The sequence below is a fragment of the Notamacropus eugenii genome, chromosome 2 (assembly GCF_028372415.1).
Source record: "Notamacropus eugenii isolate mMacEug1 chromosome 2, mMacEug1.pri_v2, whole genome shotgun sequence".
Lineage (NCBI taxonomy): Eukaryota > Metazoa > Chordata > Mammalia > Diprotodontia > Macropodidae > Notamacropus > Notamacropus eugenii.
In genome coordinates this window covers 11,570,494-11,598,230 of record NC_092873.1, presented here as the reverse complement: position 1 = coordinate 11,598,230, position 27,737 = coordinate 11,570,494, and the positions used below count along the sequence as shown (strand labels likewise).

General features: G+C 36.5%; 1 protein-coding gene across 1 annotated transcript; it reads left to right on the top strand.

The window, feature by feature from the left end:
* Positions 1–741: 741 nt before the first annotated feature.
* Positions 742–27,675, top strand: LOC140522505 (ankyrin repeat domain-containing protein 26-like). The gene is made up of 13 exons (XM_072637926.1): positions 742–817; positions 1,275–1,403; positions 1,459–1,487; positions 1,572–1,653; positions 1,758–1,802; positions 10,876–10,925; positions 11,617–11,755; positions 13,707–13,920; positions 15,461–15,641; positions 17,254–17,397; positions 19,703–19,924; positions 22,975–23,124; positions 26,707–27,675. Exons 1-13 carry the CDS (start codon positions 742–744, stop codon positions 27,673–27,675), a joined length of 2,430 nt encoding a protein of 809 aa, XP_072494027.1.
* Positions 27,676–27,737: the final 62 nt, after the last annotated feature.

Genomic DNA, 27,737 nt, shown 5'->3' with positions numbered 1-27,737 from the left:
ATTTCTCTCATTCGTTTTAACTCTTCTCTGTAACATGACCAAAGTGAAAATGTATTGAATTGGAATGTAAGTGTAGAATCTATAACAAACGGTATGCTGTCTCAGCATGGACATGGGGAGATAGGGGGTTACAGGGAGAGGGGAATCTAAGATATATGGAAATGATTGTTGAATACTGAAAACAAATGATATTTTAAAAGTATACAATAGTTTCAAAGCTTCAAATTTTGATTTCTGAGATATATCTCCAACATGTACATAGCTTTCTTTGTCATTAATGCTAAAATATATATGTGGAAAGGGTGTTTATATATTAATAACTTTGAATTACTAAAGGAGATGACTAAAACCATTTTTCTTTCTTGAAATAACTCTCAAAATGGCAAAAGTTTTTCCATCATGTCTTAAAAATATTTTGTATACGTTCTTTCCTATGTGGATAAACAAAACTTTTAAAAAGTAGGTTTTATATTTTTATAGTTTTGAACATACACTTACATTAATTTTAAATTTTCTCCCCCTCCTTCCCTTCCCCCCTCCCCAAGACATTCTGCAATCAGATAGAGGCTGTACATGTATTTTCCTATCAAACGTTTTTTCACATTAGTCATGTTATATAGAAGAACTGGAGTGAATGGGAAGAGCCATGACAAAGAAAATAAAACGAAAGGAAAATTGTCTGCTTGACTCTGAATTCACACTCCTTAGTACTTTCTCTGGCTGTGGACGGCACTTTCCGTCATGAGTAAAGAACAACCTTTTAAGACTGATAAATTAACGGATACCAGAGGTGTAGAGATGCCAGTAGGCAGCACTGGTAAGGAAAGAAATGAAACTGTATTATTAACTGTTATTCTACAAGTGTGCATCGAAGTGGATGTATTCAAAACATAATTCTAGCTCTTTATTTCTCAGATAAGAATATCATTTATACATTGTTTGAAAGTACCTTATTGTGACTGCTTACATATTACGCGAATTTCCAAATTATACAACTAATTAAGGAATCATCCACACTGGGGTCCCTTGTGATATAATTGCATCAATCACTGCCATTGTTTGGAAGATATGATGCTGTGTTGCAGCATCAACTTCATAAGAGCCCCCTGGGAATCTTGAGTATCCATCCCTTCAAAAGAATCACGTTTCCATGTGTCACTGTGGAGCATGTTATGTACTGCTCCATATACAAATATGTAAAACCCTTGAAGTAGGGTCTATTTGAAATGTGCGTTGCATGTTGTGTTAACACTATATTCTTGTTTTATTTCAAGAACTGATAATTGATTCTAATTGCTGGGATGCAAACGCCATAACCGGAAGTACACCAAATTATGGCTTTCATTCTTTAATTCACATAATGGGATCCAACAAGCCTATTCGTTTTGTGGGAAGTTGTGATGGTATTATATTGCTGAAATACACTTGTTGATAAACCTTTCATTCTTTTTCTTTCAGATTCTCTTGAGAGACATCAAAATGTGAAGGTAATAAAAATGATACTGTTAATTTACATCTGATATTTATTCAAAGCTTTCAATATAACTATCTTCTTCTTATTGGTTTCATAGCCCATTCAACCCACTACAGAAACGCATGTTTATTTCACGTATGATAACCTGGGAAATGGAGTTCAGGAAAAACGAAAGTCATGTAAGTGTCCTAATTCTATAATTTAGGAAGAAAGAAAGTATATTTTTAAAAACATAAATATTCATATCCTTTTTTCCTTCCCTTTCTCCCTACTTATCTTACAGATTTAGTGGAAGAAAGGAACTTAGATGACTCAGATGATATTGACGGTATTGTCTTATTTTCCCCTTTTTTACAAGTAGGAGATTAAGTGATTTTTATTTTCAAAAAATCACACCTAATAGGAGATGTGCCCTGCAGTTTTCAGGTTTTTGCTGTTGTGTTATGAGTACCGTATTTCAAGTGGCATTTTTGTACTTGCTGCCTCCTTTCTACATTTCCCAAAGGCACATAAATTCAGTTCTGTATGTATTATCGCAATTCAAGTTAGTATTTATTAAGGAACGATTATTTATCATGTGAATATCACATTCTTGCTGCTTTATTGGACGATGGAAAGATAAAAACAAACAGTTTTTTTGCCTCAAGAAATTTACTTTCTCTGAAGGGATACAACGTACAAACTGTGTTAAAATGTCAGCAGTATGGAAGGTAAGGGAGAAGAATTACACTGCTCCAGGAAAATTGAGGGGTGAGAGATCAGGAGAAAGGGTATTGGTTTTGGAAGAAAGGTTTCATAGCCCCGAGAACTGCAGCAATAAGGTACCACAGAAGGATTGAGAGAAAGAGAATGGCCAGTTCAGTGTCTTAAAGAGATTACTTGATGACTTTGTGTAGAAGGAAGTAGAGAAGGTAGAATTCAGAAATATGAAGACTGCTTAGTAAGCTATGGCAAAAATCCAGGTAAAAGTTGAGGAGTTCGTGAAATGGGGGTTCTTTGATAGTGATGAAAAGGGAGAGGATGAGAGATGTGATGGAGGTAGAACCAACAGGGACTTAGCAGCTTTTGCATGTGTATGTTTCTTCATACACACACATACATATATGGATGAGAGAAGTATCAAAGATACGGGCCCATATTCCTGAGAAGATGGCATGCGTTTACCAAAGATAAAAAGTATTAAAGACTGTAGATTTAAGAGCTGGAATGGAGAGAAAAGAAAATGATGAGTTCAGACTTGTTCATGTTGAATTTGAAGCTCCAGGAGGACATACAGGCTGAGAGATCCAGGAGCCAGTACCAAAAGATGGTGCCCAAAACACAGAACAGTATTTAGGTGTGGTCTGATGAAGGCAGGGGTCAGCTGGATTTATATCTCCCTTCCTCTGAACATGATTTCTATTTTGATGAAATCTAAAATTGCTTTGTCTCTCACGGTTATTATATTGATTCAGAGAAAGCACATCATCCAAAAAACTCCCAAGAAATTCTGACAACCATTTCTATGTAATTCTCTATTCTGTTCTTGTACTTGCGTTCGTTATTCTGTCCAGAAAGATGACTTGTAGGAATTTGTCAAATGCTTTTCTGAAAGGGAGGCAAAGTATAATGACAATAATACCCTGTTCCGTCAGTCTAGTAAGATTGTCAAAATGTGAATATAGTCTGCTATGACGTGTTCTGACCCTATCTCAAGAAATCATGAAAGTTGCTAACAAATAGCATCAGAGGAGGTTATCCATGAAGCATAGAACTTGAACAGTATGTGATCAAGACCATGTAAGGTCAAGAAAGAGTAAGAACGAGGATAAAGGCTATCAGATTTAGCCTTTAGAGACCATTGCTAATCTTGGAATCAGCAGTTTCTGTAGAAGGTTAGATCCAGGGCAGACAAAAGGGTTTGACAAATGAATATAAATAACTCTACTACTTGGACAGTGAAAAGGAGGGCAGATATCAGATAATATATTCCACACATTCCGTGAAGGCTAGCAAGCCTCTCTCCTGCTCTTTCATCATTGAGAAAAACAAGTAACCCAATGGATTGATTACTCCTGGCCTAACTACCAAAATGATCACACATGACCATTGTTCATTAGTTTACCTTTAGATTTTCTTTTTTTTTTTTTATTAATTTTTTTATTTTTTTTAATGTTTAACAATCACTGCCATACAATTGCGATTTTATCCCTCCCCACCCACCCCCCACTACCTCCCTCCCTCCCCACGACTGCATACAATTCTGTATAGATTCTACATATACTTTCCTATTGAGTATATTTTCACTATCGTCATGCTATGTAGTCAGACTAAGATAAATGAAAGAATCCGTATAACAAATCAGAACATGATACACAAACAGATACACATACACAAACATGATCTGCTACATTATGTGAGTGACTTCCATATTTCTCTCTCTGAGTGTGGAAGGCTTTTTGCCTTGAGGTCCACCATTGGGATTTTTTTTTTTTTTCAGAAGTTCTTGTGTTATTACAAAAATCTAAGTCTACCAGAAAAAACTCTCACACACTGTGGTTGTTGCTGTGCATAATGTTCTCCTGGTTCTGCTCCTTTCACTCAGCATCAGGTCATATAAGTCCTTCCAGGCCTCTCTGAAGTCTTCTTGTTCATCATTTCTTATGGCACAATAGTACTCCATTACATTCATATACCATAATTTATTCAGCCATTCCCCAATTGATGGACATCCCCTTGACTTCCAGTTTTTGGCAACTACATAGAGTGCTGCTATAAATATTTTTGTACATGTGGGACCCTTTCCCATTTTTATGATCTCTTGGGGATATAGTCCTAGTAGCGATATTGCTGGGTCAAAGGGTATGCACATTTTTGTAGCCCTTTGGGCATAGTTCCAAATTGCTCTCCAGAATGGTTGGATGCGCTCACAGCTCCACCAACAATGAATTAGTGTTCCAACTCTCCCACATCCTCTCCAGCATTTATCATTTTCTTGTTCTGTCATGTTTGCCAATCTTATAGGTGTGATGTGGTACCTCAGAGTTGTTTTGATTTGCATCTCTCTAACCAATAGTGATTTAGAGCATTTTTTCATATGATTATAGATAGCTTTAATTTCTTCCTCTGAAAATTGCCTGTTCATATCCTTTGACCATTTATCAATTGGGGAATGACTTGTATGATTATACATTTGGATCAGTTCTCTATATATTCTAGAAATGAGGCCTTTATCCCCGAGCTTAGCTGTAAAAATTTTTTCCCAATTTACTACATCCCTCTGGATTTTGGTTGCATTGGGTTTGGTTGTGCAAAAACTTCTCAGTTTAATGTACTCAAAGTTATCCATTTTGCATTTCATAATGCATTCTATCTCTTCTTTAGTAAAGAATTCTTCCCTTCTCCATAGATCTGATAAATACACTATTCCTTGCTTCTCCAGTTTATTCATGGTATCAATCTTTATACCTAAATCATGTACCCATTTGGACTTTATTCTTGTGTACGGTGTCAGGTATGGGTCTATGCCTAATTTCCGCCACACTGTTATCCAGTTTTCCCAGCAATTTTTGTCAAACAATGAGTTCTTATCCCAGAAGCTGGGGTCCTTGGGTTTATCAAACAGAAGGTTGCTATATTCCTTGCCTACTGCATCTTGAGTGCCAAGTCTATTCCACTTGTCTACCTCTCTGTTTCTTAGCCAATACCAAGTGGTTTTGATAATTGCTGCTTTATAGTACAGTTTAAGGTCTGGTAGCGCTAGGCCACCTTCCCAAGCATTTCTTTTCATTAGTCCCTTTGATATTCTGGACCTTTTGTTTTTCCAAATGAATTTTGATATTATTTTATCCAGCTCTAGAAAGTATTTGTCTGATAGTTTAATTGGTATGGCACTAAATAAGTATATTAATTTGGGTAGAATTGTCATTTTTATTATATTAGCACGGCCTACCCATGAGCAACTAATGTTTTTCCACTTACTTAAATCTGAGTTTATTTGTGCAAAAAGTGTCTTGTAATTGTGTTCATATAGTCCCTGGGTTTGTTTTGGCAGGTAGACTCCTAAGTATTTTATACTGTCTACCCTAACTTTAAATGGGATTTCTCTTTCTATCTCTTGCTGTTGAACTTTGTTGCTAATATATAGGAATGCAGAGGATTTGTGTGGGTTTATTTTGTACCCTGCAACTTTGCCAAAGTTGTTTATTTATTCAAGTAATTTTTTACTTGAATCTCTGGGATTCTCTAGGTAAATCATCATATCATCTGCAAAGAGTGATAACTTAGTTTCTTCTTTGGCTATTCTAATTCCTTGAATATCTTTATCTTGTCTAATTGCTACAGCTAACATTTCTAGTACCATATTGAATAATAGTGGTGATAATGGACAACCTTGTTTCACCCCTGATCTTATTGGGAATGCATCTAGCTTATCCCCATTGCATATAATGCTTGCTGAAGGTTTTAGATAGATACTGCTTATTATTTTATGGAAAGTTCCCTTTATTCCTACATTCTCCAATGTTTTTAGTAGGAATGGATGTTGTATTTTGTCAAAAGCTTTTTCTGCATCTATTGAGATAATCATGTGGTTTTTGTTAGCTTTGTTGTTGATGTGGTCGATAATGCTAATAGTTTTCCTAATATTGAACCAGCCCTGTAGTCCTGGTATGAATCCTACCTGATCATAATGTATTAATCTCGTGATTAGATGCTGTATTCGTTTTGCTAAAATCTTATTTAAAATTTTTGCATCTATATTCATTAGGGAAATTGGTCTATAATTTTCTTTCTCTGTTTTGTCTCTTCCTGGTTTGGGTATCAAAACCATATTTGTATCATAGAAAGAATTTGGGAGGACTCCTTCTTCCCCAATTTTCAAGAATAGTGTATGTAGTATTGGAATTAACTGTTCTTTAAATGTTTGATAGAATTCACTTGTGAATCCATCTGGCCCTGGAGATTTTTTCCTAGGGAGTTCATTGATGGCTTGTTCAATTTCTTTTTCTGAGATGGGGTTGTTTAAGTATTCAACTTCCTCTTCTGTTAATCTGGGCAATTTGTATTTTTTAAAATATTCATCCATCTCGTTTAGATTATCGAATTTGTGGGCATAAAGTTGGGCAAAGTAGTTTCTAATTATTGTTTTAATTTCCTCCTCATTGGAGGTGAGTTCACCCCTTTCATTTTTAATGTTAGTAATTTGGTTTTCTTCTTTCTTTTTTTTGATCAGATTAACCAAAGGTTTATCAATTTTATTAGTTTTTTCATAAAACCAACTATTGGTTTTATTTATTAATTCAATAGTTTTCTTTATTTCAATTTTATTAATCTCTCCTTTGGTTTTCAGTATTTCTAATTTGGTACTTACTTGGGGATTTTCAATTTGTTCTTTTTCTAGCTTTTTCAACTGCAAGCCTACGTCATTGATCTCCTCTTTCTCTATTTTATTTATGTAAGCATTCAGAGATATAAAACTTCCCCTAATAACTGCTTTTGCAGTGTCCCATAAGTTTTGGTACGTTGTCTCACTATTGCCATTCTCTTGAATGAAGTTGTTGATTGTTTCTATGATTTCTTCTTTAACCCAATCCTTCTTTAGAATTAGATTATTTAGTTTCCAATTGATTTTTGGTTTCTCTTTCCATGGCCTTTTATTACATGTAATTTTTAATGCATTATGATCTGAAAAGGATGCATTGATTATCTCTACCTTTCTGCACTGGATTGTGAGATTTTTATGTCCTAGTACATGGTCAATTTTTGTAAATGTTCCATGTACCGCTGAGAAAAAGGTATATTCCTTTCTATTCCCATTTAATTTTCTCCAAAGATCTATCATATCTACCTTATCCAGAGTTTTATTTACCTCCTTAACCTCTTTCTTGTTTATTTTAAGGTTGGATTTATCTAGTTCAGAGAGGGGGAGGTTGAGGTCCCCCACTAGTATAGTTTTGCTATCAATTTCTTCCTTCAACTCCCCCAACCTCTCCTCTAAGAATCTGGATGCTATACCACTTGGAGCATACATGTTTAGTAATGATATTGCTTCATTGTCTATGGTGCCTTTTAGTAGGATATAGTTTCCATCCTTATCCCTTTTGATTAGATCTATTTCTGCTTTTGCTTTGTCTGAGATTAGGATTGCTACTCCTGCCTTTCTTACATGAGCTGAAGCACAATATATTCTGCTCCATCCTTTGACCTTTATCCTATGTGTATCCCCCCGTTTCAAATGTGTTTCTTGTAAGCAGCATATTGTTGGATTATGGCTTTTAATCCATTCTGCTATCCGTCTCCGTTTTATGGGAGAGTTCATCCCATTCACATTCACAGTTATGATTACAATCTGTGTATTTCCCTCCACCCTCTTTCCCACCATTTATGCTTTTAACTCTCCCGTATCCCTTCCCCTCCTCAATAGTATTCACTTTTCTCCCCCTCCTCCTGCAGCCTTTCCCTCCTTCTTTTAGCCCCCCTCCCTTTTGGTCCCCTTTACTCTTATTGCTTCTTTCCTCCCTTTTAGCCACCCTCCCCTTTCTTCCCCCTTCCCCTCCTACTACCTATATAGCTAGTTAGGATTATCTGCTTAAGGTTATTGTTCCCTCCTTTGAACAAATCAGATGAGAGTACCTCTCAAACAATGCTCATCTCCCTCCCCTCCTTCCCTCTACTATGGTTTTGTACTTCTTCCTGTGATATAATTTGCCATTTTCTGCTTCCCCCTTTCCACACCTCCTATTACATTCCCTTCTCATACTTAAATCATATTTTTGCCATGACATCATTTACTTTATGCCCGTTCCCTCTACATATATCCCTTTTATCATAATAGCTGCACAGTTCTCAAGATTAACAGGTATCATCTTCCCTTACAGGGAGGTAAACAGATTGCCCTAATTGAGTTGCAAGTTTTTGTTTTTGTTTTTTCCCCTCTGTTTACCTTTTTATGATTCTCTGGAGACCTGCATTTGAAGATCAAATTGTCTATTGAGTTCTGGTGTTTTGGTCAGGAAGCTCTGGAAATCCCTTATTTCGTTGAATGACTTTCTCCTTGCCTGAAATGTTATGCTGAACTTTGCTGGGTAGTTGATCCTCGGTTGGAGTCCCAACTCCTTTGCCTTACGGAATATCGGGTTCCAATTCTTTCGATCTTTTAATGTAGAAGCTGCAAGGTCCTGTGTGATCCTGACTGTGTGACCTTGATATTTAAATTGTTTCTTTCTGGCTGCTTGTAGTATTTTCTCCTTCACTTGATAGCTCTGGAATTTGGCAACTATATTTCTTGGGGTTTTGAGTTTGGGATCCCTTTCCGGTGGGGAACGGTGGATTCTTTCGATGACTATTTTGCCCTCTGAGTCTAGTACTTCTGGGCAGTTTTCCTTGATGATTTCCTGGAAGATATTGTCCAGACTCTTTTCTTCATCATGGGTTTCTGGCAGGCCAATAATTCTTAGATTTTCTCTCCTGGATCTATTTTCCAGGTCAGTTGTTTTTCCAATTAAATATTTTAGATTTTCTTCCATCTTTTCATTCTTTAGATTTTGTTTGACTGACTCTTGTTGCCTCATTGAGTCATTAGTTTCTACTTGCCCAATTCTAATCTTGATCGTATTGTTTTCTTCAGTTAGCTTTCGCATCTCCTTTTCCATCTGGCCAATTTTTCCCTTTAAGGAGCTATTTTCTCCATTTAATTTTTGTACTTCTTTTTCCATTCGACCAATTTTCCCAGTTAGGTTTTGGGTTTCCTTTTCCATCTGATCAATTTTCCCTATTAGGTTTTGAGTTTCCTTTTCCGTTTTCTTAACTCTTCCTTTTAGGGAATTATTCTCTCCAGTTAATTTTTGAACTTCCTTTTCCATTTCTTCAATTTTCTTTTTCAGATTGATGTTCTCATCAGTGAATTCTTTTTTTATGGTTTTAAAATCATTGGCCAGTTTTTCTTTTATATCCTTCTTCAGACGTTCCAGGTAATCTAGTTGTGCTTGCGAGAAATTCATAGTCCCATCTGAGGTTTCAGATGGAAGTACAGTCTCAGCTCTGACCTCTTTGGTGTTTGTGTTTTGGTCCTTATCCCCATAGAAAGATTCTATGGTTTTTTCACTTTTCGTCTGCTTTTTCCGATTCATGATGTTGGCTGAGTGTTGTAGCTTTTGGTTCTTTCAGTCAGAAGATACAGATCTTTTAAGTTGAGTTGATGTTTGTCTAGGCTAAAAGCAGGCTTTTTTTTTTTTGTTGTTGTTGTTTCCCAGATCAACCCTGGGTTTAGCTTGATAGGTGTGTGGGAGGTGTGGTCTGGTCTCAGGCTATCTCCTCAGCTGGCCTGAGGCAAAGGCAAGGTCCAGGGGGATGGTGATCCCAGCTTCCCTATTGTCTTCCCTTTTCCCCTGGAGGGCTGGGGCACGCCTAGAGGCTAATGCGTGTTCCCGCCCCTCCTGGGGCTCGTCTCCCGGGCTGAGGCTTGCTTGGGTCTCAGTGCGAATTTTTCTCTGCCCTGGGTCGTCTGTCCCTCCAGACAGCCTCCACCACGGTAGGAAGAATCCCCCTTTGCCACCTCTCCAGCCTCTGGTGTTACGAGACCACTCGCCCCTTTCTGCTGCTCCCACTGATCCAGGATCAATCTGGGGAAGAATTTTATGGTTCCCTCACGGTCATCGGGGGGGAGGGGAGAGCACTTACTGATCACTCCGGCATCCCAGCTTCTGGATGTTCAAGTAGTGAGCCACTGAAGTCCCGTCTTTAGGCTGAAGATTTCAAAGGCTGTTGCGCTGATATCGTTGGCTCGGCCTGGCTTATCTCCTGCTCCGCTGGTCTCGCCCGCCACTCTCGGGCCCCTCGGGTCGCCTCCGCCCTGCCGCGCCGACCGCGCTGCGCTGTGAGCCGGGCTCTTACCCCCGAGGAACAGATCCCTCCCTTGGACCTTCCAGTCCAGCCTGGGCTCCGAATCTGTCAAAGTCCGTCTCCCACTGGATTCTACACCTCCAAAGTCTGGTCAGACTCTCCCCCGAGAAATATCCAAAGGAGTTTTTCCAGGAGCTTAGGTGAGTCGTTGCTTTCACTCCGCCATCTTGGCTCCGCCCCCTAGATTTTCAAATTTTACAATTTCACCTGGAATGAATACATAAATCAATCCTCACAGCTTCCTGTGATTTGGTATAAAATGAACATCTCACAAGCTACTTAATATGTAGCAGTTGATCGAGATTACAGAATAATTTGATGAATGCATGATTAGTGAAATCGAATTTTCTTATATTCATTCCTTTCTTGAAAAGAGAATACAATGGATAACTTATAGCTGTCCTGATTGCCACTGCTGATAAGAGGGGGAGGTTTCATTTCTATGAGAAAAATACTTCTGAATAAAATCACCTGTTACTTAAACATTAATGCCCATTTAACCCAATAATTGGAATTTAAAGGATCATCAGAGGAAAGTCAAGAAAGTTTTGATAAAAGTGACCTGGAACAGGTATGTAATAATAATATTCCAATTTCTGATATTTTGTATTATGCAAAGTGCCTTTCATGCTAGTTTGCTTGCAAGACTTTCATAACTTGGTTTACTTTTCAATGCTTTTTGCAATAACTTTAGAAAATAATGCATGTTTCAGTGACAACGAATAGGAATAGTTAATTTGAAAATGAATAATTTTAGAAATTGTCTCCTAGTCAAATATGTCCATTGTGAATGCTAGAAATTTGATGATAAAGCTGGAATTTACTTCATTTCTCCCTATATATTAAAGAAGAATGTTTATAATCAGGAAGACGTGATTATATATATTATACATATGATATAATAATATATGATTATATATGGTTATTTTATATACATTATATGATATCATACATGCTATCATATATATATGATAATTTTCACAAGATTCCTAAATAATGTAGCTTCTAATGGGTTAGGTGGCATACTAGGTAGGGTCAATAAGACCTAATTTTGAATCCATCCTTGGATTCCTAGCTAAGTCTATGATACTGGACAAGCCACCTTACATTTGTAAAATGATTATGAATATTGCTTGTCTCACAAAATGGTTGTGAGAATGCCACGAAGTTTTGTGAAAATCTTAAAGTGCGACAGAAATGTTAGCCATTGTTGTTTAAATATTTGTTTTTTTAATTTTCCCCTGCTGTCATGTATTTTACAGGACACAGTACAGATGGATGCAAACAATTGTGATGACCTCACTCAGTCTTCTGACACAGCTACAGAGGGTGATGATTTACCTGCCTTAAACTATAAGAATGTTTTGTTAGTGATGGAACAACTTAGTGTTGGTTGTGATGGTAAGAACGTTTTACAATTTCCTAAGAAAATAACAATGCTCAACAGAAACCAAAGATGTGTGTGTATGCAAGAAGATACCACTGAAGTCCTAACCCATTTTCTCATAGCAAAGTAGAGGTCAGCTTAATCTCTGGCAGGCCTTCACCAAAGAATGACTAAGTACCTATTGTGTGCTAAATATTCAAAGTTTAGATAAGTTTCCTCATTCAATGTGCAATCTAGTACGGAATATAGCCTACATAGATAACTCAAAAATTAACATGTATATTCATATATATATGTATATGTACATATACGTATATATGTACTATATATGTGTGCATATATATGCATATATATATATATATACATATATATATATATGTATGTTTGAGAAGCACAGTCATATTGCTGTTTGAGGTTCAGTGGGGGAAAGACTATCAACATTTCAAAATAAATAACCTGTGTGTGAAGGTAGCATTTGAGTTGACTTTTAAAGAATGAGTATGAATTCAGTAGGTAGAGATCATGGGAAAATAGGGAGATGAAATGAACATTTTCAACCATGGAAACTCTGAGTAGAAAGGTAGAAAAGTGACACTGAAAAATCCAGTTTTTCTGGACAATATATACCTGTAAGAATTAAATATGGAAAGTTAGGATATTACACATTTGCACAGGGCCTTGATTTTGTCTGTAGTGCACTCACTTAAACGTGGAACTTCAGTTTCATAACGTATAAAATGTCATACTTCACAGGATTGTTGTCGGAGGAGGTGTATTTTGTAAGCCTCTAAGTGCTATATCATATAATCTGTGTTATTAATATTGGTTGGTAATAGGAGAACTATTGAAGAGATTGAACTGACTACGAGTATAAAGATCTCAAGGAGTGAACTCTTTCATGAAAAGAATAGTCAAAATATGATAATCTTTCATAAAATGGCCCCAAATATCAAACATCTTGTAAATATTCTGCCTAGTTTTTATAATTCTTCTCTCAGCATGGCATATAGGATAGTGCACTGGACACGATGCCACGAATAGCTAGGTTCAGATTCTGCCTTTAACACGTTCCAGTTGTGCGAATCTTAACAAGTCTTTTAACTTCCCTGTGCCTCAGTACCTTCTTTTCTTTGAATCGGTGAGCTAACCAGTTCCCTCAGCGTCAGCTTCGCTTCTACTCCAGTGTGGCTACATCCAGCAATTGGGTTCTCTCTTGTTGCCTCACTTCAGTTCAACAGTGAATGAATATATGAAGAATTGGAAGTTACCAAGGAAAACCCAATAATCAAGTTCGTTGAAACTGTAACGACATAACGAACATTTCTAACTCTGGATTAGGTCTCAATTTGACTCCATATGTCTCTCAAGAATAAAGGGGCAGCTATTTTCTTTAGTGCTCAGAACCATTTTTGACCTTCCTCTGGTGTTTCAAGTTACCAGAGGTTTCGCCAATGAATAAGTGAGGATGGATATTTCAATGTGTGAATATTACATACTTATTGATGTTGTAAATCTCTAAAGAGGAAACAGTGTTTCCATACAATTATGTAAAGCAAAACATATTTATATTTCTAAAATAATTCAGTATATTTTCATTATGTAGATATTAAGTATATAATCCCTTGGATGAATCTTATTTGTCCCACCCAGAATACACCTCAAAATATTTCCTTTTCACAAATATTTTTCTTTCATTGTGAAGAATTCTGAGCTTTCAGATTTTTTTATATCAATTAATTTGTCACTTAGAGATTGTGTTTCATTGCCTACAGTGCACACATAGAAATAGGTTATTGTCATCTTCAATGTAAATTTTTGACAACGCATTATTTTGCAATATGTGAGGATTTATACGTGGATATGATTTTGTCATTGCCAGAGTATTTGAATTCTAAGTATACTGCTACGGTTCAGCGGATTTCAAAATACTCATATTTTTATTGACTTGCGTTTTTCTCTGTACAGATTTTATTAAACTTGTGAAAAATGAAGATGCAATACTTAGATATGATCGATCAGTGGTACGTAAAAAAGGACATTGTCCATTACTCACCAGGAAAGTGAAGAGTTTAGAAAACAAGATTTGTGGACTGCGGGAAGAATTATCAGAAACAAGGCAAATGGTGTCTGACTTAGAGCAACAAAAAGCAGAATGGAAAAGAGAACTCCTTAGCACCAGGTATGGAACTGATGATTTTAAACAAATCCTTGGAAGCTTTTTTCTTACCGTTGAAGAAATGTGATAGAGGATTTGAGGTTAGGAAGGCCAAAATACCACCTCATTCAAACAGTATTATGAATGAGCCCTACTTACTCATTTTTACTCTGTGGATATCAGGTAGAGATGCATTTGTAGTGAATTTTGAAAACTGTAACACAAGTAGCTGTGTTTCATTTTTTTCAACATGAAGTAAAAAATCACTTCACTAATCAATAGTAATGGGAAAATGGATGTAATTTCATATGCATCCCCCTCTACACTTTTCACCAGCGTCTTTGAAATGTATCAGAACTCGGGAGTTTGGAAATGATCTTTTGTTCCAGCTCCATACAATTTATGGAATTTCTCTTCATTGAATACAAGAAGCAAAAGCATCCAAGTGAATATATGATACAGCTTTGATAGAATTAAAATGCCCTGCAGTAGCCTGGATAAAAAAAATGGGTTCCCCTCTGATTTTGATGAAAACTGGCAGAGGGGCAATAAGTGCCACGCAAAGACCAGAGTACCACGGGCAGGTCACCTGGAATGAATTCACAACCTCAAACATTTTTGACATCAAGGTAAAGCTTTCTGACACTTTTCAGCAGCAAGGGTTCTTAGGGAACCTGCAACCCTAGCTGGGTACAGGTAAAGTTTATATACAATAGTCTATAGGAAAACATGTGCCAAATATGCTAAGCAGATGATTCAAGGTGAGACTAGGCAATGGTTAAGCAGAGGTTATTTCTTAAAGGAACATGCACTTTTGGTATCTACCTGGCAGGTATTTTACGCAGAGTTCACAGGGAAATAGCATAAGGAGGAGTGGCAACTGCATAGAGATGCGGTTTTAGGACTGAAACATCCCTAAGTCCACTAGTGGTCAGGACAGACTAACGGATGCCAGATTGGTCTCACGAATATCTTGTTGCACAAGAAAAATGTAAGGGAGTGTTCCTATATCTAAGTCGAGGAAACATATGATGGGTCAATGAGTAGTCAATGTCGTTCTGGCCATGTTCACAGACTGTTCAGCCAGCACACAGCTGTTCAAACTTCTGAATTCTATGGTTGTAACTGGCTATTGTATCAGGTAAGGAGATAATAGTTGTTGCTGTGACAGGCTGTTTTCTTGCGCTGTGGAGAAACTGCCTGAGATAATGTTTTGAGGCTAGGGAGAAATGTGATTTTGAAAGAGAAACGTGATTTTAGAATTGTGTCCAAGCACAGGCACCCAAGAACTCCATCAGTTTCTGACACATCCTGACTTTGTGAGCCTGTGCAAGTTACGTTGATTCTCAGTGTTATAGGGAACGGAAACAGGTCAACTCAAAAGTGTAGAGCACGGACCACTCTGCATGAACAGAGGGAGTTCCTTGACAGGGAGTTCCCTACATAGATCCAGTTTCCGATAAATTAATCTTCTTTTCCTTTAGAAATCCAGATGAGTATATTCAATGGTATTTCATCCTTATTTCTACTGCATTGTCATTGAAAAAGGACAATTTTCATCTAGGGTTCCCGGGAAGCAAGAAGAAATTGAGCAAGACACTGAAGAAAAGCTAGTTCTAAAAATGAGTCACCAGTTCAGAAAAAAAGAACGATGTGGTGAAAAAGTGGAGCTAAGACAGGAATTTCAACACACTCTCAGAACTCTGGACCTGGAATTGAGAACAGAAACAAATCATTCGAAACAGGTAAATTGGAATTTTAAAGTCACTATTTCCATCTTTTCTTGTTAAGAAAACTTGTGCGTTCCCTGGGAGTGGGGAAGTGAACATTATACTCTTTTTCATCCTGAGAAAGGACTAGGATTTTTATGTCTAGTGTAAGTAAGTTGGGTCTAATCATTTGTAGATATGTACTCATGAATATAAAAAAATATATATCCCATGCAGTAGCATTAGAATGTAAAATTGCAGTCTAAAGAGCCATGAAAGATTAAAGTGAAATTAGTACTTTTTAAAGTATGTCTCACAGTAGAGGATCACTATGGCGTAGTGAATAGAACTAACCTGAAATCCAGAGAAACCTGGGTTCAAATGTTGCCACGGAGTTCATCTCACCTACCCCTGAGCAAAGGTTTCAAAGTCCCCCAGATCTGTCCACAGAACTCAGTACTGGAGGATCTGTTTGACACCACTGCTCTATCCTCAACTTTGATAGCAACATAAGTTCCAGAGGATTCCTCTCCATTTTTAGAGAGAGTCTCCTTATCTGAAAATTCTTTGGGTAATGCAAGTGCAAGTTCGTTCTCTTTTTCTCTTCCTTTCACTACACTTTAGCACACATCCTTCAGTCTTTCAAAAGAGTTTATTGGTCTCTAGGGTCTTTATGTTTTACTTATTTACGTGTTGATTTACTTAAAATTATTGCAGACTTTCTACATGGAGGAAATGCAAACTCTCAAGAAGTCAGAGTACTGGACTGAGCCTATTCATAACATGATATTTAGTGAGGATTTCTGTCAAATTATACAATTAGTTACAAAATTAGGTTGATACGTATGAGTTGGGGGAAATAGGTTTAGATAGCATTTTGCCTGAAAAGATATAAGAACCGTGGCCAGTTCTAAACTAAAGTTGATTTATTGATGTTATTTGAGAACCCAAAAGCTAGTGAAATTTTGCATCTTATTCAGAAAAGTATAGCTTCCAAAATAGAGAAGGTGAAAATCACTCTCTACTCTGAAGTGAATAAGTAGATAGGCTTATGTTGTTTAACTCATTTGTGGCTTCCACAGAATTATGCTCGCTAATAAGCAGGATGGCAAACAGGATGAGGAAGGGCCTTGGGGACCGTGACTTGTGAGGATCTGTTCAAGAAAATAGAGCTATTGATCCTTATATGTTCAAGTTTTTGAAGGAGAGTCATGTGGAAGAAGGACGAAGCTTGCTCTGCTTCAGTCTAAGGATAAGAGCTAAGAGCCATGGATAAGAGTTGCACAAATGTACATTTTTAAGATTAATGAGGAAAAAATTGCCAACAAAGAGAACCATCCACAAATCGAATGAGTTCACTTGAGATATGGTATCTATCCTCACCTGTGAAGACTTCAAGCTGAGGCTTGTAAGAGTTAGGGACTTAACCCTGGGTATGGATCGCCCTGAGGAGTGATTGAGGTTCCTTTCCAACTTTGAAATGCTTTCCTTCTTGTTGCTTTTCCTTTTCAGTAGCCTGTTTTTCTTTGAATTTTTAAAGTTAGTTTCCGTGCTTTGTCGGATTCTGTATTCCAGTTAAAGGTAAAATGTTGTTGCTGACTGTTGAAGGAAAATGATGATGAAAATTTTATGAACTTCTTGTAAGCAGGACGAAGAAGAGCTAAAGGAAACTCAAGGACCACTTTTTCCGGAACTAAATGTTATAGCTTTGCAAAGTGGGATTCTCAATAATCTTCTTTCGAAGCACAAAGAAAACAAAACAACTGCTTCCAAAATCACTCAGACTTCTGAGGTATTTACTTTGGTCATTTTCAAATCTAACTACATATTTTGAAAGTTCAGATTTTGGTTCTTCATTTTGGGACATCTTTGTTATCCTCCGTCCCATCCATCTGTCTTCAACAGATAGTTCAGGACACAGCTCGTTATCAAAATCAGCACAATACTGTTTGACTTGCTTGACCGTTTCTTCTTGTTTTAATTGAATGATCTCTCCAGAGACCCAACTGTACGTCTACTGAAAAACGTTCCTGGTGCACAACAGTGCCTCTTCCCTTTCTGGACATAGGAAAGGGGCAGCTCATCAGTGTCACTAACCCCTAGCTTGGAGAGAGAAAGGAATGCAACTAGGTAGAAGGTGACACCTCAAACACAAACCATTTTTCTTCCTTGATTAAGGGATTTCATCTTCTTGTACTTTTCAGGGAAGAGAGTGAGGGTTCTGAAATATATGTTAATAGATTGCTCTATTTCACCTTCTTGTCTCCCTCATCTTTCATTAAAGAAAAGGAATAAAAGTATTTGCCACAGAAATAAATTTCACTTAGGTTTCTGACATAAGGCTCTATCCGGGCCATGAATTCCTCCATTCGCTCACATTCATCATTGCTCAGCATGATAGAAACACAAGTTTCTCAAATGCCAAAATTAGAAATTTTCATTTTCTTCTCTTTTTCAACAGTTGTTTGAAGTAAATCATTTGGGTTGTTGGCCCTTAGTAGTCCTTTGGTGCTTGCACACTGGAGTGCTTCATTGAACTCACCTGTTACCAATTCATGCTCTCCTTCTGGCTTTTTAGAAAAGATATCATAGAATGCAGCTTCTAAGCTATTGGACAAAACTCTGTTCACTGGTCCTGAACGGGATCCAACGCTCCTGGAGGAGTTTGGTTGTGATGGGAGTGCAATACTCATATTTTATTATTTGGCCCCAATAATTCTTTCATCATTTCTTTAACATGTCATGGTTAAGACTAGGTTACCATCAGTAGGGGACCACATTCTAGGCCTGACTTTTCCATTCCCTAAAATGAGAGATTTCAACTTGATAACTTCTAAAAGTTTTAAATCAATGATGCTATGAAAATGCGACAGATCCATGAGAAAATCGATTATTCGTAAGACTTCTACTAAGAAACATAAGACTTATGAGTTCATTGTTCTGGAGTGAAGTTCATTGTACCAGGGCAAGGAGTCTCCATTTAGGACAAATTCTTAATATCAACTGCTGAAAGGAAATAAGCTATTGAAAAAAGTGTGCTAGATTTGGAGTCTGAAGAGACCTGGATTGAGATATTGCTGCTGATACTTACTGAGTGTGATAATGGACAGGTTGTTCAATAATGTATCCTAACCTAAGTTCTAATCTGTAAAACGGGGAGGAGAATATCAATATTTCCCGCATCAGGGTGTGGCAAGGCTTAGGTGAGACAATGTATGGGAAGTACTTTGCTGAATACCACCAAAGGCAATGTGTCACGAAGACTTTAGAGAGGCCTGGAAGGACTTATGTGAACTGATGATGAGTGACAGGAGCAGCACCAGGAAAATGTTGTATGCAGGAACAACCAGAGTGTGTGAGGAAATATTCTTGTAGATGTAGTACGTCATTGCATTGCAAGGACTTAAAAAATTCCCTTTGGCTTCTTGAAGCAAAATGCCTTCCACATGCTGAGAAACAACTATGAAATTTGATCGCAGAATGTAGCACAGCATTGTCTTTTCTGTTACATTTTGTTTTATGGTTTCCCCCGTTCATTTTAATTCTTCTAGGGAGTATAACTAAGGTAAAAATGCACTTAATAGGAATGTATGTATAGATACAAGATACTAGATAAGATATAAGACAAGATATTGATGCTCTATAAGGTCATACACCGTGTAAGGGAGTAAGTGGAGAGAAAAGGAGAAAGGAGTTGGGGGAAAGGGAAAAGAATCTAAGATATACAGAAGTGATTGCACAACACTGAAAATGAGTAAAATAACACAACATAGAAGAGGCAGTTTGAAAATATTAAGTATTTTAATTTATGACTTATAAGGGTGGAATAGAATTGAAAGAGCAAAGGAAATAAAACATAAGCTTTGTAGACGTAAAAGTACACTCCATGTCTTTTGATTAATGAAGCACTTTTAAAATGTGTTCTTTGTGAAAACTGACTCTGAGAGAAATGTGAAATAGGGGAAACTCCCTCATTTTAATTTTGTTTTAATAAAGTATGCTTCTTGGTACCTGGGCGTTTATGTGGAATTGCTAGGGAATAATCAGCATCCATAACTTTATTTTGAGTAGCACTTTTTTCTGTTTATTATGTTTAGATTCCTGACAGCCATGAGAAAGAAAAATATCTGTTCGACAAAAATCAAATCTTAGAGGATGAAAATGCCATGCTCAAACTCGAAGTAGATACACTAAAAATTAAGGATCGAGACAAAGAAAACCATATAGAAATTTTAAAGGAAAAGAATGATTATCTTGAACAGAAATTACAGTTGAATGCAGAAGTATTAACAGCAATCAGAGTACAGTACAGTGAAGAAGTAAATGTTGTGACAGCTGAGAATGCAGTGCTGAACTCTCAATTGGAGAATGCAAAAGAAAACACAGAGAGACTAGAGGGCGAAATTGAATCATACAGGTGTCGTCTGATGTCTGTTATTGACGATTATGAGCAAAGTGAGGCGTCCAAGCTAGCCCTTGAACATTCCTTTCAGGAAGCAAGAGATGAGTGGCTTCATGTACAGGACAAGTTAAACAGTGACTTGTCTAGTTTAAGAGAGAACCATGCTTTCCTTTCTGAAGAACTCTCTCAGGCTGAAAGTGGAGCCAAGAGTTTAGAAAATGAGCTAGGCCATGTCCATGAATCCCTCAGAGAAAAGACATATATTGTAGAAAACACACAGAGAGAACTGAACCATGCTGAAGAGAAGGCAAAGCAACTTGAAGAAACAAATCAAGTGTTAAAGGAAAAACTCAGCAGATGCAGTTTGGAAAATGAATCTCTCCAAGAAAGATTAGGGCAAATCCAGAGTGAAAATATGGTGCTTCAGCAAGCGCTTGAAGACACACAGAAGAAAGTCACGATGAAAGAAAAGCAACTGAGTGATGCCCAGGTACAGTTTATTGATCTCTTCAACAAACTTTATGCTGATAGTGAAAAACAAGTTCTTCTAGTAGAAGAGAGCAAGAAAGTGTTAGTCAGTGAAAAAATGTGTAAATATGAAACTGAGAAGGCTGAAAGAGGGTTCGGTCATTAAATGTCATACTTGGACAAAGATAAAGCTTTTTGAAATGAAAGTCAAAGTAATTTTAATCAAGATAATTTAGGAATTTGAATTCTCAACAGGCTGGTGAGGTTATCATCTTTCATTGGGGAAATGCTGATATGTAAGAAATGAGAATGAGAATCCATAATATGATAAATAGAACAAGTAATATCATGATTTTGAAGATAATATGATTGCAACAATAAGTAAATATCCTGTAATAAAATATAAGTAGTTAACTTAAATGAAAATAATGTGACATATAAAATATAGTTTAAAAACCAAATAAAACTAAAATTAGAAAATGCTTTTGTAGATAAGATGACTCATTTTGATTGAAGAAATTCTAGAGGCCATGACATTTTGGTTTCATAAATATTTGTAGGGGAAATCGCTAGTGTATAAACACAAATAATTTTTTTATTTTATTAATTTTCCTAATATTCTATTTGAATATTGAAATGGAATAAATTAATTCCAACGCTGAAGTTTAAGAGAAGTCTTACAAAAAAAATGCTAGGAATAATGTAACAGTTGAAATATAACATTTCTTTTGAGATACTGTGGAATATTCCCATTAGACATCTCATTAGCATTTAAACATGCTCAACATTCTGACGAGTTTCAATTCAGATTCCTCTGAACTACTCTTTGCAATGCTAATGACAGGATGATAGTTGTAGTGAAAATCCAGAGTCTAGACTTTCCTTTTCTTTTCAATTTAGGACGGTAATTCTATTCACAAAGAGGTTAATTTTTATGTTTCTAATATTATTTTTTATTGTGCTTCACTACCAATTTTTTTTTTAATCTCAGTACTTTTTATTGTTTTACTAGTAATTCTTGCTCGGTGTTCGAAATTGCAAGTTCTGGAATCACTGCCTTTTAGTTGTTGAATAAGAACAGTTTTACACAGTCTAATAGCAGCTCTCATTTTCTGTGATTTATCATATATACAATGAGCATCCATTGTACCATATATTGTACTGGGTAATAATTTCATCTAAAAAATTTGAAAATTTTATCTTGTCATTGAATGGTAGAATTTAGTTAACATGTAAGAATTCAGTGAATTGCGCCCATTTTACTTTCTCAACTTTATATTGTCTTCTTTTAGCCTTACGTTTTCTTCAAAACAACTTACCAGACTTTAGTTAAATTTAGTTTCACAAAGTATTTCAACTTGTCTAATAGGAGAAAACATTTTGATTTCTTTTGATTTGGGGCTTCATTTGGTATTCATAATTTATGCAATAACTTGCCTGGCACTATGATGAAAGCAGAGATGAATTTCTGTAGTATAACAGTCCATAAATACATGACCTTGTATCTCTGTGTGTATATTTGCTTATACACATATGTGAATGAATGAATACGTCTGCAGGTACAAAACTCTGATTTTGTAATGTGCTATATATGCATAAGCGGGAGAGGAGCTAGCATGTTTTCCGCAGTTTCCTTTTTTTTTTGCCGATGGACTGAAACCAGGCGTGTAATTCCTATCAGAACAGGAAAAGGAATTCTTTGAAGGCTTATCAAAGACTCTTGAAGATGGGAACAGCAGCTAGTGACCATATGTGTGGTTCTCACTGTGGCTTTGAGCAAAGCACATCATTCATGTGAAGGTCTTTTACGAAGCCTGACATACGTACCAGTACCTACGTTCCTTACCCCGAGTTAAACAATGAGAGGAAGGAAAATTTAAAGGTTTCTTGTAGATGTCCTCTTCTTTCTAAAGGTTGGTGCATAGAAATGAGGCAGTTAACTTTTCTGAAAAACGGAGTGGGAAACCATTAATGTGTCTATCAAGTACAAAAAAGTATACATTCCTCCCCCCCCTTCCATTACCTTCCATGTGAGTCTCACCTACAATATTTTAGTCCCCAGATAACTTTTGAGGTGATACAATTATGCTCAGAAAACAGGCAATGGGAAATCAGGCTGAATGTTTGAGCAAGTAGAAAGATCTCATTTGACCCATGCTAAATGAAGGTTGAGTAGAATAATCAAAAGAGCTTTCTCGTGTCAGGAGCCAAGTGTCAATCTTTTTCCCTAGAAACGACTAACGTTAGGACCTTGGGTAACTCAACTAACCTCTTTGGAGTTTCGTTTTTCTCATGTGCAACATGCGGGAATTTTGTTAAATAACATCTAAGATATTTATACCGCAAATCTATGAAAATTATGAATATGTTGATGAAATTAAATTGCATGCAGAACTATAATGACTCTTGATGTGAATTTTGACATGATATTTATTTCATATGAGCTAATACTGCTTTCTGAAATCAGCAATAGAAATAATTTGGACATGTATCTCTCAGGCCAGAGAAAGAAATCTTCAGCGAGAAGTTCCTGTTTCCGGCAACTACCAATCCATGAGAATAGTTTCGAAACAAGTCACATCATTTTATCGAAGGAATTATGAAGAGAAGGAAAAACTACCGAAGCAAGTAGATGAAACCAAAAGTAAAGTATGTATGCAAAAAGATCAATAATTTGTTCCTGATGAATGGAAATTGTGTGCAGTGTGACATTTCCCTTTTTCTCGTCAACAGTATAAATTTTCTGAACGCTCTGTCTGTCAATTAAGTTGAGTTGAATTAGACCTACAAACTCCACAATGTGTGCACACCAATTTCAACACAAATATTCACTCATAATGTCCTTGACAATTTGGTTTATCTGTCTTTACAGAAAGAGTGAGGTGTTTTCCCAAGGACCCATAATGCCTAAATCATTTCTATGATTCCTTATGTTTAGAAAGACCTCTACCATTATTTTCTCTTTTAATCGCGAAGCAATACTGTGGAGTAGAAATTACTTGTTTACTTACGTTGAAACTTCTCCTTGAACAACAGGAAAAGGTTGTTTCTTCACAATTTGTAAATATGTAAATTGTACCTGCAAAATGCAATTGAGAATTTAAGTAATGAGATGGATGATTTCATTAATATCCTCTAACGTCATCGATCTGATCTCACCATGTAGATTTCTGGCTCCATACCTTCTTCACACTCTTCTTCTGGCTTACACACAGTTACACGTCCTCATCTGCACTACCCGTCAAACACCTATCGACTCTTTACCTCCAGCATGCTTGTGCATTCCAAAAGCATGATTCTTTTGCCATAGTGCCATTCGGACTTTTCACCCATATGGATTTCTGGATCTCCTGAAATCCACTTTTCACATGATATGACCTCATTGGGTATTTATTGCTTTATGCTGTTCACATCTGCTAACAAACTATTACTTCCGTGTTCTACCTCTTGTTTGCCCAAGTATCATAGATTTCCTTGAGGACAGGGATAATTTAGACTTCGTTATTTTCGATAGAACATTGTTTTCAAAGCATGCTTTCAGCAGAAGAAATTGTTATTGTTTTTATTAGTACAAGTTGTACTAGTAGTAGTTCTAGTACTAGTAGTTCTAGTGATAGTAGTACTTGTAGTGGTAGCACTAGTAGTAGAAAAACAGGAACAAGGAAACTCAGTGTTTTCTGTTGATTTTGCCAGGAGTTGCAAGTTTACCTAAAATTAACTTTGTTCCAAGGTAATGGTTGGGCTTAAGTACTTTGAGTTTCTCTAGTCTGATTTTTTTATAAAGTTTCAATTTACCAGATGTCAAAAGTACAAATTCAATACAAAAGTATTTTAGTTTCTATTATCATTCTTCAAAATTATTAAAATGAAAGTGCAGTTAAGCGTACAATAGCATGACAGTTAAATTCTTCTAGCCTCTTCCCTTTAATACTATCAAATAGCTTTCTCCATTGTCAGTTGCTTTCCCACATTTCCATGTATTTCTGTATGCTAATCATCATGGTGAAAGGCACAACGTATAGTAAGGGATATTTCTGAGATTCTTCCAAACGCAATTTCACCCTGGTAGTCATCATAACTTGCAAAGTAAGTAAGTATCTCTGCCAAAGCAGGGAATAAAAGAACTTGGGATGATGAGCTATTTCTCCACTTAGACGTATGTTGGGGGAATTAGCGAGAGAAATTTGGGTCTGGGGTTAGAAAAATCTGACTTCAAATGTGTCCAGAGATTCTGTCTGTGTGATCCTAGGCAAGTCACTTAGTTTTTCTCAGTTTCCTCAGCCACAAAATGGGGATAATACTAGTACATACTTCTCAGGGTTGTTGTGAGAATCAAATGAGATCATTATTGTAAATCTCTTATGTTTATGGCCTTTATTCTTGGCACATATTGGACACTTAGGAAATGCTAGTTTCCCTGCTCCAAAAGCATAAAGACCATTGTCCATTATATACAAATCATACTGCCTCCCACATTTGGATAAACATCTCCTAATACTGCAAAAGAGTTCTCTTAACCTGGCTAATTTCAGTGTACTTAGCTTAGTTAAGAAACTATTATGAATTCCAATCTCATTCTTCTGAAAATGACTTTTCTCTTCAATGTGCATGCTTGAGAAATTTTTCAAGGTGTCAGAAATGAGCACTGGAATGAAATAAGTTCTGTTTCCCAATTAACGCCCCTATCACTTCTTGTCTTCATTTCTCTCACCTTCTTTCTGAAAGACTTGGATTAAAATATGAACCTTCATAAGCTTTTGGCTTCAGGTTGCAGTCAAGAAACGAGGTGTGAACTGACTCCTGGAAGGTATACCAAGCAAGCAGTAACTTAGAGTCCATCGTTGGCAGCAAGAAGTAGGTCATTTTATTGGCATTCTGGCCAAACTGGCACCATTTCTTGTGTAATTTCCCTGATCGTGTAAGTTTTCACTATGTAAGAATTTAGTGAAATTACAGTTTCTTCCTTGTTCAAACGTTATTTCATCAGCTAGTGAATATTGTCTATGTGAACAACACTGTGATAGATCCTGAGCAGGATAAAAGACTGTGTGTCAGACGTGCACTGTCTCCTTGAAGAATTTTCAGTCTCTGTGGAAGTTAACACAAAATAGAGAAACTTCATATATAACAAACGGTAGAATTTAAACAACTACGAAGTGAACGATTTTCCAGTAAGCATTTATAAAAGGGAGATCACTAAAGTTGCACGTTAGAGCAGATGGTAGTAATCCATTCATGTTTTTCCTAATGCAAACATTACTTGATGCAATTTGGTTGAGTTAGCAGCCCTACTGGAAGAACAATTGCTGAATACCTACCTATTGTATATCTATATCTATCTGTCTATCTGCCTATCTGTCTATCTATCTATCTATCTATCTATCTATCTATCTATCTATCTATCTATCTATCTATCTATCTATCTATCTACCTATCTATCTGTCTGTCTATCTGTCTATCTATATAGACATGTAAATATATATTTATATATTTATTTGTATTGATATATTTGTTCCTGTGTGGATGTGTATATGCACACACAAAAATATACATGTACACATACGTTGATACATGCACATATATGTGTGTGTGTTTTTACAAATATCTGTCTGAAGTTTGTTAAAACTCTGCATGTAAGGGTGACTTTTCCAAGATTTTGTGTTCTGCTTCAGTCCATTGCCATCCAGATGGCTTTCGACAAATGATTTTCTGTCTTTAGGCTTCTGGTTCTTGATTTGTAAAATGATGTACTAACTCATCAGTAGTGTCCCTTTTTGCTCGAACAATCTACAGTTTTACGTGCGTGAACTGCACTTCTGTTACACGATTAGCAATATGAAGGAATATAAATATTTCCCTCACAAGGGTGGTGCAAATTTTAGGTGAGATGATGTACTGAAAGTCCTTTCCAAAAACCTTGACATGTCTCAGATAGAATCATCAGTGTGAGACAGAATGTATGGAGAAAAGGAAACCAAATCTACTGAAAGACAGACAGCTTTGTGAGTTCAAAAATGGTGTCCAAATCTTCTGGTTGATGAAGCAGTTTTCAGTCGTATTCTTTCGGCAAATTGATAGAAATGGGAAAGAGGTGAAAGTCCCTCAGTTAACTTTTTCTCTAAATACACTATGCTTCTTGGCCCCTTGGGGTTTCCTTTGAATTTTTAAGGAAATATCCGAATAAGTCATTTTATTTTGAATAACATTTTCTTTTCTTTTTCTTATGTTTAGGTTCCTGTTAGGAATGTAAAGGAAAAATATTTGCAGGAGAAAAAGGACATCATACAGTATGAAGTTACCATGCACAAAGTGGAATTAAAAACAGTAAAAATTAAGGATCAGCGAAACAGAAAGCACCACAGAGAAGAAACTGAAGCTTTGAAAGAGAAGAATGAGGAGCTTCAACAGGAATTACAGTGGAATAGAGAAGCATTAAAAAAAATCCGATTTCAATACAGTGGCCAAGTAAAGGTTCTGAAAGCTGAGAATGCAGCGCTAAACTCTCAATTGGAGAATGCAAAAGAAAACACAGAGAGACTAGAGAGAGAAATTGAATCATACAGGTGTCGTCTGATGTCTGTTATTGACGATTATGAGCAAAGTGAGGCGTCCAAGATAGCCCTTGAACATTCCTTTCAGGAAGCAAGAGATGAGTGGCTTCATGTACAGGACAAGTTAAACAGTGACTTGTCTAGTTTAAGAGAGAACCATGCTTTCCTTTCTGAAGAACTCTCTCAGGCTGAAAGTGGAGCCAAGTGTTTAGAAAATGAGCTAGGCCATGTCCATGAATCCCTCAGAGAAAAGACATATATTGTAGAAAACACACAGAGAGAACTGAACCATGCTGAAGAGAAGGCAAAGCAACTTGAAGAAACAAATCAAGTGTTAAAGGAAAAACTCAGCAGATGCAGTTTGGAAAATGAATCTCTCCAAGAAAGATTAGGGCAAATCCAGAGTGAAAATATGGTGCTTCAGCAAGCGCTTGAAGACACACAGAAGAAAGTCACGATGAAAGAAAAGCAACTGAGTGATGCCCAGGTACAGTTTATTGATCTCTTCAACAAACTTTATGCTGATAGTGAAAAACAAGTTCTTCTAGTAGAAGAGAGCAAGAAAGTGTTAGTCAGTGAATGTAACCACTTAGGAGAACAAATGTATAAATATGGTATTGAGAAGGCTGAAAGAGGGTTCGGTCATTAAATGTCATACTTGGATAACGATAAAGCTTTTCGAAATGAAAGTCAAAGTAATTTTAATCAAGA